The sequence below is a fragment of the Heteronotia binoei genome, chromosome 21 (genome assembly GCF_032191835.1).
Source record: "Heteronotia binoei isolate CCM8104 ecotype False Entrance Well chromosome 21, APGP_CSIRO_Hbin_v1, whole genome shotgun sequence".
Taxonomy (NCBI): Eukaryota; Metazoa; Chordata; class Lepidosauria; order Squamata; family Gekkonidae; genus Heteronotia; species Heteronotia binoei.
The window spans coordinates 186553940-186566822 of NC_083243.1; the positions used below are offsets into that span (position 1 = coordinate 186553940).

Consider the following 12883-nt stretch of genomic DNA (forward strand, 5'->3'; position numbering starts at 1 on the left):
ACTTTCTAGCTTTGGAAGACATATATTTATATTTAAATTGTTTGAAGTGAAATTGTAAGTATTTAGCTGAATGTGGTAACCTTGGCATCTTAGTTGTTTTGCATTAAAATGAGGTATATAAAGTTGGGTTTTTTGTCTCTAATTTAGACCACTGTTAATATTATAAGCTGTTTGGTGCTCAGCTTCTTAAGAGGTATGATGAGGATAAATTTAAAGCTGTGCTGAAATAGTATAATATTCTTCTGATAGTACTGACATAATTGTGTTGACCCATGTTGTGAGTAGTGCTCAGCAAGGTAGCTTCTAAAAATGATACACCTCAAAGAAGCTCCTTTTCATTAAGAAAAACCAGTAATTAGAACTGTGCTCCCACTGAATTCTCCTTAATTAGTATTTGAAAATCACTGGACTCACAAAGCATGTCGCTACACCAGTGTTGAAGGGGATTTGGGGACTCATATGCATGTATAATTCATGCAGAGGAAGCCTGGCCCTACAATAGCCTGATTTTGTATACTGAGACATAACAGGGATCCTACAAAATGGGCAGATTTAAGAATAGTTTTAGAACTATCTGGTTTGTATAGGAAACACACAACCTGCACAGCAGGGTTAAATTATCCATCTTCTTGAATAGCTCCAGCTGCAGTTACTATAATGGGATGCTTCAAGCCTTTCAGCTTGCCTCATTGTCTCCTATGAGTCACTGCTCCTGTTTTTGTGAGTTGGATGGGCAGAAACTTGGTCCTTTTGTGTCTAAAATTTGAATGTGTGTGTGTACACTGATGCAGTTGGATGCAGGCTAAAATTCAGACTCTTGAACTCTGAATTTCTGCCTTCTTGTTTCTCCTTTCCCGAACAACAGGATTCCAGGAAGAAGTAGGAAGAATGCAGCTTTTTTTGTTCTTGGGTCCTTTATTTAGTGCTTTCTAAGGTTTATTATTATGTCCTTTGTTGCCACTTTGTATGCTCAGTCTATTTAGTGCAAATTCTGTTTTTTGGCTTTTAGCTCTTGCCCTGGTGAAAGTTGACAGCTGTACAGAAACATGGCTGCTAGCAAGACGAAAAACCAGAGTTCGTTGGCCCTCCACAAAGTAATCATGGTTGGTAGTGGTGGTGTGGGCAAGTCAGCCCTTACCCTTCAGTTTATGTATGATGAGGTAAGAGATTTTCCATACTAATCCGCTTTACTTCTGTGTAGTTCCTCAGTTGTAGAATTGCTCAAGGGTGGATCTGTAGTAATTTTTCTAACTTCTGTGTTGTAACAGCTAAATATATGACTGTTTCAAGAAACAAGTCAGTTTTGTTCTTTCATACTGATGTTCTTTTTTAGAAAAAGGTAATGGAACTGCTAGACCAGTTTATAATGAGAATCAGGTAATTAAATATTATGGTTCAGCGTGAGATTTGCCAAGTAACACTCATATATACTTTTACTATGCGAAGATAGGTGAAACTTTATTGATATATCATGAGTGCAAGACCTCACCTTTGGAAAGGCATTGCTAAGAATAAAAAGAATAAAGATGCACAATGCTATCACTCCTAAATAACCCCAAGGTCAATGCTCCTCCTAAGCTACAGAGTTTTATGAGTAAAAATTCTACTTTGTGAGCTACTGGCATTAAAGTTGTGAGCTACTGCATAAATTAGTTTGCTCTGGGACCATCCTTCCTGAGCTAAGACAAAAATGTGTGAGCTGGAGGCTAAAAAAAATGAGCTAGCTCACACTTCCTCAGCTTAGAGGGAACACTGCCCAAGGTGAGGGCCTCCCCCCTCCCAGATTCCCCTAGCACAAGCATTCAAAAAAAACCCTTCCCTATTAACATAAACATGCCAAGAGACAAGCCAGGGACCGGCCAGGGAGATCACACAGTCTTATCTCTAAGGTCGCTTCCCTCCTTCTGGTCCAGATGGGAGGAGGGGGAGGAGAACTTGTACAAGATGGTATTCACAGCTCTCTCAGCAGATATCATTCATGGGTCTCTTGGCAGACAGCCCAAGGACAATACACAATATACAATACACTCAGCCCCCCTCCCAGAAGTCCAGGCACGTTAGCCACATAAGGATATACAGTCAGAGAAGAAAATATAGCACAGGACAAAACATGGCTTCTGTCACATTCTTAATTGTCTAAGCCAGGGTTTCCCAAACTTTTCTTTCCCGTGGCCCAGTTATTTTTACACTTCTCCTTTGTGGCCACTAAAATTTGGGGGTGGAGCCAAGAGACTTTGGGGGTGGAGCCAGGAGCCAGGAGTTATGTCATCTCCTGTAGAGTCACTTCCAGGTCAAGGGCCAAGTGATGTCACTTCCAAAACACCAAAACTCCACCTTTTCCTGTGGTGTCACTTCCAGGGCACTCCCTTAAACCTGCCTCTTCTTCTGAAGTAACTTTGTTTTCAGAAAAATCTCTCTGAAACTCATGCTGAGCCAAAATGGGGGTGGAAAGTGGGTGGTCTGCAACTTTTTCATACATTCCCAGGGTCCTCTCTTTCCTCCCTCACACCTGCATGCACCTATCTGTTTGTGTGTTCTTTTCCAGCTTGCAAGCATTCCTAATGCCCATGTTCAATTGCCCGCACCACCTACACACTCCTTCCTCAACAGCACTGGCCAGTGTATGCAGTTGGAAGTGCTGTTGCCATTGCCATCAGGAATGCCAGTGCTGTGTACCACCCACACTGGGTCCTGGCAGCTGCTGTACCTCAAAATATGCTGACACATTTAGTCGGCCCTTCATCAGCTGCTACTACTGAAACCCTTCCTCAAGCTACAACCAAGCTTGCTTGGTTTCAAGAAAATCTTTTGACAGCTATTTTTCATACTTTTCCTTGGCTGAAACAGTGGGAAATTGCTGTGAAAGGTAGCAGAGAATTGTACTGTGATTAATGAATTAATTTCAAGTTATATGAAGTTCATACAAGCTTTCCTGCAGTTATCCCAAAAAGGATATTTATGAGGGGCTCGCAGCTTTTTACTGGCTATGTTTTCCATGCCTTTAAAAGCAACCTGTTATGCATATATCTAGCTAGTGAACTTCTTTCATCCTTTTTAATATCTACAGGAGGAGTTTAATTTTGGTATCAGACAGCAGTTAAAAGCAGGACCAGTAAAATTGTGCCAGGTTCGGAGTACCATCACTTCCAGTGCTGTTGAGATATACAGCAGTAATCTCCAATAATCTCTTTCTGCCCCACACCTCTAACACTCACACAGAAGGCTACAACTGGGGGTGCCAATTCTTCATAGACAGAGCTCCTGTGTCTGCAACACCAGTATGATGAACAGAAAAATTTCATTCAGTAAAAATGGAAGGAAAGTAAGAAGGGGAAAGAATGAAATGGAAGGAAAGGAAAAGAAAAGAAAGACATGGAAATAAAGAACATAAGTGTCAGTCTTCAAGGCTAGCTTTTCTCTGCACAACACAGAGATGGGGGAAGGAAGGAAGCCAAATGGAGCTCAGGCTTTGCAGCCTGTGTCGGTCTTCAAGGCTAGCTTTTCTCTGCACAACAGAGAGATGGTGGAAGGAAGGAAGCAGAGCAGAGGTCATGCTTTGTTGTGGGCGGGGCTAGCTTTGGCTTTTCTTGTGACCCGGTAGTGAGGCTTCCATGGCCCAGTACTGGGTCCCGACCCTGCAGATAGGAAACAGTGGTCTAAGTGAAGCAGATATTCCAAGTTCTATACAAATGCAAAATTATCAGTATATCACATGCAGCTTCTCCACAGAATTGTGCATTGCCTGCAATCTCATGGCAACCCAGCATAAACATAGAAATTGCCATTGGCAATCTGTTCTCCTTTAGAAGAAAAGGCACATTGCTGGCCTTATTGCAGCACAGATAGATGTGGCATTGCTTGTGCTACTTCAGATCTTTTACTTTGTGGGTTGAGTGTTTCTTGAAAACAGAGCTTCAGTCCACCAAAGCTTGTTGCTGAGTGGATTGATTCAGATCACCAAGGAAAAGCTGGTTGAAATTAATTATTTAAATCAGTGTTTCTTCATGATTTAGATACTGTCGTTGTGACAGTAAAAATATTTATACTGAGCAGAATCTTTATACAACTTCATAGGGTTTACAATCTAGAGCTCCACTGGTGTCTGTAGAGGTGCTGGTGAGAATCAGTGCCACGTGGTGCAGCTTCTTTCCATTGTTATCTTCTGTTTTAGTCTGGTCCTTCTCCTTTGTCTCTTGAACCCTGCCCTGTCCCGCAGAAGTAAAACCTGATAGCTACTGGGAAGTTCACCAGTAAAAGGTCATACAAATGAATTTATGGAAGATATCTGTGGGGACTTCCTGGTTCCTTGTCCCCAACATCAGGCCATGGTGCATGCATTATTTTGGTTTACGTACTTCATTTATAGGCCTCTTTTCTCACTGAGACTCAAGTCTCAGTAATATATATAGTGATATAATGTTGTATATCTATCAGCAAACAATGCTTCAGGACTAGGTTTTGTTTTTGTTTTAAAAAAAGGAAACTAATTACAGCTGAAACACTAAATTGTGAAGCCCCCCCCCCCCCAACCTCAGTCATCAGTAGTCATTCTTGCTTGTTGCCCATTTAAAACTGCATATTCTATTATCATCCTTACGTGTTCCTTGCCACCTTGGTCCGCTAGATGGCATTCGGGAATTGTTGATATTTCTTGCACCGAGTGGTATAGACAAAATCAAGAGTTTGAAAGCAAACATTGATATCAAAGATTTCAGGTTTTCACAGCTGGTAACATCATTAGGGTTTGTAGAATCTTTCGGGATCAAGTGCCATGTTCTACTGGAGAAAGTTTTCCTTCCAGACGTTTCGTTCTCAGCTGCGGAGAACATCCTCAGTGGCGTTGCAGCCGGAGCAGGCGCTCAGACCTTCTTGGCTGCTGTGCATTGAGTGGGGCCAGGGCTGCTGGAGAGCTGCTATTTCTAGGCTGGAGGGGGTGTGATGAAAGGGCAATTGGTTGGCCCATGGGCACATGCACAAACCAAATGCCCTTTCATCACACCCCCTCCAGCCTAGAAATAGCAGCTCTCCAGCAGCCCTGGCCCCACTCAATGCACAGCAGCCAAGAAGGTCTGAGCGCCTGCTCCGGCTGCAACTCCACTGAGGATGTTCTCCGCAGCTGAGAACGAAACGTCTGGAAGGAAAACTTTCTCCAGTAGAACACAGCACTTGATCCCGAAAGATTCTACAAACCCTAAACATTGATATATTCCCAGGCTTAATTGCTTCTCTTTCATTCCTCAGTTTGTTGAAGACTATGAACCTACAAAGGCTGATAGTTACAGAAAGAAAGTAGTTCTGGATGGTGAAGAAGTTCAGATAGATATTTTGGATACCGCGGGACAAGAAGATTACGCAGCTATTCGAGACAACTACTTCCGTAGTGGAGAAGGTTTTCTTCTAGTTTTTTCCATTACTGAGCACGAATCCTTTACAGCAACAGCAGAGTTCAGGTAAGTAATGACTTCACCATATGAACTGTCCTCAGTCCTGATCCTTGATTAAATCTGAACTTACAATGTAAAAATACCATGAAAGAGCTACAGTGAGCTGAAGTACCAACATAGATAAATGCTGATAAGCATATGCAGTGCTGAGATCAGAGGTATTATAAGCAGATACAAAAAGAGGAAAATGTTTATGTATTTCTTACTCCTAGTTAAATGCAGCATGGATGGGACAGAGGATGAGGATGTATCATTTCTTAAGAGTTCTGAGATGTCTATGAAAATGCCCCTGCTGAAAGAAATCTAAAAAGGCTTTTGTCACCAGAATGATCTTGAAGAGTTTTGGGATGTTTGAGGCAGAAACTGGCTGTGTGTCACCCTGTTTGATACTTAATGCTGTCTTCCGACAAACTTCTCGGATTCTTGGAACAATTCTGTATTTTAAAAATTTCCTTATTAGGTGGCAAGTTAATGGATAGATATGTATTTTAAAAACAAAAATGCTGATAACTTGTCTGATGCATGAAGTTAGAGGAGGAACAGTGGTGTGGTTCACATATACATATGCCAGATTAGGCTCTTGATGCTCTTGCTGTAGCTGAAGGACCGTGCACATTTCTTCCTCAAGTTTTTAAAATTTAGCTCTGTCTTCATCCTTACTCGAAGTTTTGCTGTGAGCGGCTTCTGTGCAATTTGTGTGATATAATGGCAAGCGGTAAATAGACTTCCTGATGGCTTACAGTCTTCAGAATATATTAAATCTCTTCATTGGCTGGAAGTTGGCTGATCTTGCATTTTCAGACTTTGAAGCATCAGATACTGTTTATAAAAAGTAGGAATGTTTTCTATTTTTAAGAGTTATCCATAAATTAAAAGCTTAGGGGTGTGTGTGTGTGTGTGTGTATATATATATATATATATACACACACACACACACACACACACACACACACACAAACACACACACACACACACACACCCCTAAGCTAAACAGGTATTTTCACCTTCCAATTGCAACACGAAGGGAGTTCAGGAAGTAACAATGCAAGTAAGTATATATATACCTGTGAAAATACCTGTTTCCAAATAGATCCAAGTGGGCAGTCGTGTTGGTCTGAAGCAGTAGAACAAAGTAGAAGTCAAGTGGCACCTTTAAGACCAACAAAGTTTTATTCAGAATGTAAGCTTTTGTGTGTTCTAAGCACACTTCATCAGATGAGGAATCAGGTATAGTGAGCAGAGCTACATAGAGCTGGTAGGCAGTGGTTTAGAATGCAAAATGGTACAAATTTAAGATCCAATGACAGAATAGAAAATGAACAAATTGAGCAAACCTTTGATCTGGGTAACATGAGTGTGAGAAACCAAAAAAACAGTAACATGTCAGAATTGGAGAATGTCACTTAATCGCTCTATTGTTGTAAACTTGGGCATTTCTTTCTCTGTTTTCCCCATCCAACTTGCTTCAGTCGAGCATAAAGCATAGTTCTACAATAAAGCAGAGCATTATGAAAAATATAAGTCCCAACAGGGACTTCACCCTATTGGTTACATTTTCCCATTTAAAATATAAGTCTCATTTTCCCATTTAAAATATAAGTCTAGCAGAGTTATGCTCTATATTCTAAGTCTGAGCACTTAGGCTGTGTTTGAGGCCCCAAACAAAAATCAGCAAGGGTTATTAATTTCTGGGCTAGACCATCAGAGAGGACCCCTGCCTCTCATGTAGTCCGGCCCTTTTGCTCAAAAGTCCAGGGTTTATAAATTTTTTCCCTTGGAAAACTGACATCACTTATCTCTACCTTATCTAATGTTATTAATTCCAGTACTGTAGATAGTAGATCCAGATGGCAAGTTGCTTCCTTCCCGTACCAAATAAGGAGATTCCTGTCCTCAAAAGACTCTCAACTTTACCCTAGTTTTTTTTCCCACTCTGCTGACCTAGATTCTCTTGATCTGTTAGCAATATGAATGCTTGTGGCCAATTTCATAGAGAGTATGGCTGCTTTCATAGAGCTCTTGCAGCCAATTTCATAAAGAAGGCCAACCCAAAATAAATTCCGCCACAGTTACTTTTTTAAAAATCATCTGTTTCAAAATTACTTGTATAATTCTTTGGTGCACCGTGGAATCTGATTGTTGCCGTTTGGGAAGCTACTATTGTTGTGTTCTGCATTTAGGGAACAAATCTTACGTGTGAAAGCTGAAGAAGACAAAATACCTTTGCTTGTGGTGGGAAATAAATCTGATTTGGAAGACCGCCGACAAGTGCCTGTAGAAGCAGCCAGAAGTAAAGCAGAGGAGTGGGGTGTACAATATGTAGAGACATCTGCAAAAACCAGAGCAAATGTAGATAAGGTAAGGTATTTTATCTGCAGGTATCTGCAAATGTGGTTTATTCTGGTAGCCACAGTTGTGGAAGTTGCAAGAAACAGTTCCTTTCTACAGTATGCAGAGAATGTTGCAGAAGATATATGGTTAGAAAGGCTGAGGGTGACTACAAATAATGGCTAGTGCAACCATGGCCAGCCAGAACTTTTAACTCCATGGTTCTTGAGTTTTATAGCACTCTAGTGGAGAAATCCCACATATGCTTCTTACTTCTGTGAGAAAACTAGGCTTCATTTCTGGCAATCAGTTTTTATCATATACCATTCCTTAGATATAGAACTGTAATATGATAAAATCAACTAATGTTTCGTAACAGTAAGGGAATTTAAAAACGTGCCATGAACTCTAAATTAGGAACACCCCCCCTTCATGTGCCTGTGTGAAATATTTGGCTTGTTGCTAAATATCTTCCAAATATGGATTTCACTATTGCTACAGATTTCCCTGTTGTTCCTTACCATTTTGGCAGAGGTCCATCAGTGGCTGTTAGCCACAGGGTATTGATGAACTCTCTGTCTAGGACAGTAATATTCTGTATTCTTGGTGCTTGGAGGGGGCAACAGTGGGAGGGCTTCTAGTGTCCTGGCTCCATTGGTGGATGTCCTGATGGCACCTGGTTTTTTGGCCACTGTGTGACAGTGTTGGACTGGATGGGCCATTGGTCTGATCCAACATGGCTTCTCTTATGTTCTCATGTGACACCAAGTGTTGGACTGGATGGGCCACTGGCCTGATCCAACATGGCTTCTCTTATGTTCTTATGTGACACAGAGTTTGGACTGGATGGGCCATTGGCCTGATCCAACATGGCTTCTCTTATGTTCTCATGTGACACAAAGTGTTGGACTGGATGGGCCACTGGCCTGATCCAACATGGCTTCTCTTATGTTCTTATGTGACACCAAGTGTTGGACTGGATGGGCCACTGGCCTGATCCAACATGGCTTCTCTTATGTTCTTATGTGACACAGAGTTTGGACTGGATGGGCCATTGGCCTGATCCAGCATGGCTTCTCTTATGTTCTTATGTGACACAAAGTGTTGGACTGGAGGGGCCATTGGCCTGATCCAACATGGCTTCTCTTATGTTCTTATGTGACACAGAGTGTTGGACTGGATGGGCCACTGGCCTGATCCAACATGGCTTCTCTTATGTTCTCATGTGACACAAAGTGTTGGACTGGATGGGCCACTGGCCTGATCCAACATGGCTTCTCTTACGTTCTTATAAGTAAACGTCTACAAAACAGTGTTGGGCCTAAGTGCCATCTGACACCCCCCCCCAAAAAAAAAATAAAATAAAATCCCACGTCTCTTTGGAAACCAAAACAGACTCATTGATTGTGGGCTGCTGCAACTTGATGTTTTTACTCTGTCATTTGTGAAATGCCTCAGCAAATTTACAGTGCAGTCCTACATAGAGCTGCTTTAGTCTAAGCTCATTAAAATCAATTGACAAAATGGAGCAACAGCATAAGATTGCCCAGTTAATTCCATGGGATGCCTTTTGTGTAAAAGTTCCATATGTGGAAATGTAACTGCCCTGCTTCCTCCCTCTCTTTCAGCCCCAAATGCAGCATGCAGTGAGGGACCCTCAAGAGCAGGATGAGGAGAGAGTTTGAGGGAGTTCATTGATTTTTTTTTAAAATGGGATCCAGCCCCTTGTAACTCGGTGGGACTGCATCACCGTAGATAAGAGACTTTCAATTTAAATCTGAACACTGTGGCTTAATACAGCAGTATAGGATTTGTTTCATATGATTTTTTCACATGTATTAGCAAGCCCCTAATCCTGTTGGATTCTCATAGTATTCCAGAGCACTGTGCATGTTACGTTAAATTCCTGACTACTTTATATAACTACGATGAATGTGATACCAGTGACTTCATAGTCCAAGCAGCAGCTTCATTGATGTCATTAAAGATTGCTGCTGGTTGCAGATCCTTCCCACATTTCCTTTCCTACAACAGTCCTTTCCATTGCACCAGAGTTTATTCCTAGGGTCCCAGGACCTATTTGGACTAATAGCCAGATGGATCAGGAGGTTGCAGTATGGGGAAGAAGAGGATGAAATAATCCTTCCTGCATCTTGAGTTGCTAGGGCTGCATCGAAGAAAGGGAGGAGGGGCAATTGCATCCCCTTCCCCACTGCAACCTCCTGACCTTTATGACTGTTATACTTCACATGGGGTTCTTCACGCCTGGTAGTAAACTTGTTAGGGGTAGGGGTAGGGCAAGACAATTCAAGGAATGCTGTGAGATCTCTCAGACCAAACATTTTCACCTACTCTATGGGATAAAATGTTTGTGTAACGTTTACTTAATATAATCTGCCGGTAAAAGAACTGTATGCAGTTACAAACTCTTTTCGTATGGCTTTTCCTTTCTAGGTGTTTTTTGATCTAATGAGAGAAATTAGAACTAAGAAGATGTCAGAAAACAAAGACAAGAATGGCAAGAAAAGCAGCAAAAGCAAGAAAAGTTTTAAAGAGAGATGCTGCTTATTGTGATCTTCAGTAGCCAGACTTGTAGGCTATGGAATTAACAAGACATTTTACCTCTGAAAGTATAGAGGATTATTGGATATATGAAAGGAAATCTGGATCCTATAGGTTTTCCCACTCACATAATAGCCTTTTTGGAAAAGCAAAACGTGGTTAAAATTGTTCAGAAGTCAACAAATCTCTGTATTGAAATGGATGATTCATGAAAGCAGCTGTTGATGCTAAAAATATTGCCAGCAAATATTTCTCTGACCATTTGGTTCTCTGCCTGATATGGTTGCTTTGAAATTGTCTCTTGATCTCCCCCCCCCCCCCCAAATGATGCTCACTCAACAAGAGACTTTCCTTCTGTCAAGCATATTCAAAGTGGTTTCTCTTCATTCAAGTTCAACTGGAGCTTTTCACTATTCTTACCTGGCTTCAGTATACTCTGTTGTTTCAAAAAAAAAAAAAAGGAAAGTTAGACACACTGAAATCATCCTGGTCTTTGAAATTTGCAGACAACTTGGTCAAGTATGGTATAATTCTTTCAGATTCACTCCTTTGCCAGTGTATTAGATGGACATTAAGGACTTAGTCCTTTGGAAAGAAAGGTCCAGCAGCGAATCAGTAGTATTTGTCATTGCTACAGTATTCCTGAATTGAGCCTATATTTTCAGAACATTAACAGTTTTAATCTGAAAAGTTGCTTATTCATTGTTTTGTTTCCTCCTTTTAATTCTAGTGTTTTATTGGAGTTAAATGGAAACTGAACAAGAGAGACCATCTTTTTGTTAATGTAGAGTTTCTGTTTTGCCCCATAATCAGTTCCATTTTTGCCTGGCAATACTAGACCCTCTTTCAGTGGCTTTACAATGTTCTAACAATCATATGAAGAAATATGATGATTTACATTGTGAAATATGATTTTGCTTTAGTCTTCTGGTTAAAATGGAAGGGAAGCTTGTCCTTCGACAAGGCAATATAAGTAACCTGTGCACACAGACGTCATCAAAATGAACTGAAGTTAATAGACACTTAAGTGGTTTGTGCAGGAACGAAAGTATTTTGTTGTTCGGTTACGCTTAGCTCCTCTTTAGTTCTCTCTAATGAACTTCAGCTGTGTTACTTTTAACATCAAGTTTTGGAGTTGAATTACTGAACAACCACCCATGGGTATTGTGACGGAATTTGTGTGGGTGTGGATATGAGGGAACTAAATCAGTAAGTGGGGAAGTGGTTTCATTTTTAATTTTTTTTTTTAAAGAGAATTCAGTTAATCATGTGCAGTTGCCAAAAACCTGACCCTTGTTAAATTTGCACAGGTGGTTGTACAGTTATTGAATGAATCATGCAGAAAGGTCTGGATTTTAAAGGCAGCTAAATATATTCATTAAAAAGTAACCTCTTCTGGTTCTGTCACTAATTGCATTGTTGATGTAGGTGGAAAAAGGCATACGTGTGCAATTATGTTTTTAATAATGTTTTTAAAACATTAAACCAACCAAGGAAGTCAACATTGAGTTTGACTAACTGACTTCTACTGATTTATTCCATGTGGTGAAGAAACTTTCTCAGTTCATGAAATCCTCTCGCAAAAAAAAAAATTGGACTGAGCTTGTGTACCATATATCTGGGAAGACACATGAGGTCTAGAAGTACTTAATGAGGCCAGTGCAGCCATCTGCCAGATGGAGAAGAACTATTTTGTATCACAATCAAGTTTTCTTATCCTGCATTGGGTTTTTAGGACCTCCCCGCCCCCTCGCAGAAAAGGATAAAAGACAAGGGGCTTTGATTTCTGTGGCAGCAGAAATAAGCATCCTTCAGAATGTTTCTGCATCTTGCTTGTTCTGCACAGGTGGAGAAGGGAGACAACTGACTTGCTTTGCCAGGCTCTCTCAGTTGCACAGCAGAACTACTGATCCAAGCCTCTCTTCTTTCTATTGGCTGAGGCTCCCCCCCAGTCCCCTGGGGAAGGAAGGAAAGAGCCAGAGCTTCCTTTGCCCAGTTCCCTGGATCCCATGGGAGAAATACAAAGAAAGCACCTTTAAGACCAATGAGTGCTAATATTTCACGCATGTTTTAAGTTTTTTAAAAGACTCTTTAATTGTGCTTGTGTGCTTTATAAAGTTTGTATCTCTGCTACCTAATCTTAAGTAGGTATACACATGGCCCGGCCTGACAAGGTCTCATTTATAACTGATCTGGCCCTCATAACAAATGAGTTCGACACCCCTGGATTAAATGCTCACGGCTGTCTCCTTCCTGTATGTTGAATGCCATTTATAAAACTAAAGTCCAGCTGTGCCTCCCCAGTCGGTTGCTAGGATTCAAGCAGAGAGGTGAGGATTGTTAAAGGATCATGATTAGAGAGCCAAGTAGCCCTAGACCAGCTGTACCTTTTCTAAAGTTGCTCCTAAGGAGATGGATGCTCCTCAGTATCTTTTTCTGTGTCATCAGGATTTCTTTCTACTCCAGTTGTCTCACCAATCACTGTTGGTCTGTTCTCCCGCCAAAACCTGCTGCCCTATGGGCAACCCCTTTCAGGTGGCAACAGCCCT

General features: G+C 41.1%; 1 protein-coding gene across 1 annotated transcript; it reads left to right on the forward strand.

Moving 5' to 3' along the window:
• The first annotated feature begins 1009 nt into the window (after nucleotides 1-1009).
• RALB (RAS like proto-oncogene B) lies at nucleotides 1010-11848 on the forward strand. The gene is made up of 4 exons (XM_060261631.1): nucleotides 1010-1160; nucleotides 5242-5450; nucleotides 7625-7802; nucleotides 10227-11848. The coding sequence occupies exons 1-4, from the start codon at nucleotides 1047-1049 to the stop codon at nucleotides 10344-10346; spliced, it is 621 nt and encodes a 206-aa protein (XP_060117614.1). The 5' UTR covers nucleotides 1010-1046; the 3' UTR covers nucleotides 10347-11848.
• The last annotated feature ends 1035 nt before the right edge of the window (nucleotides 11849-12883 follow it).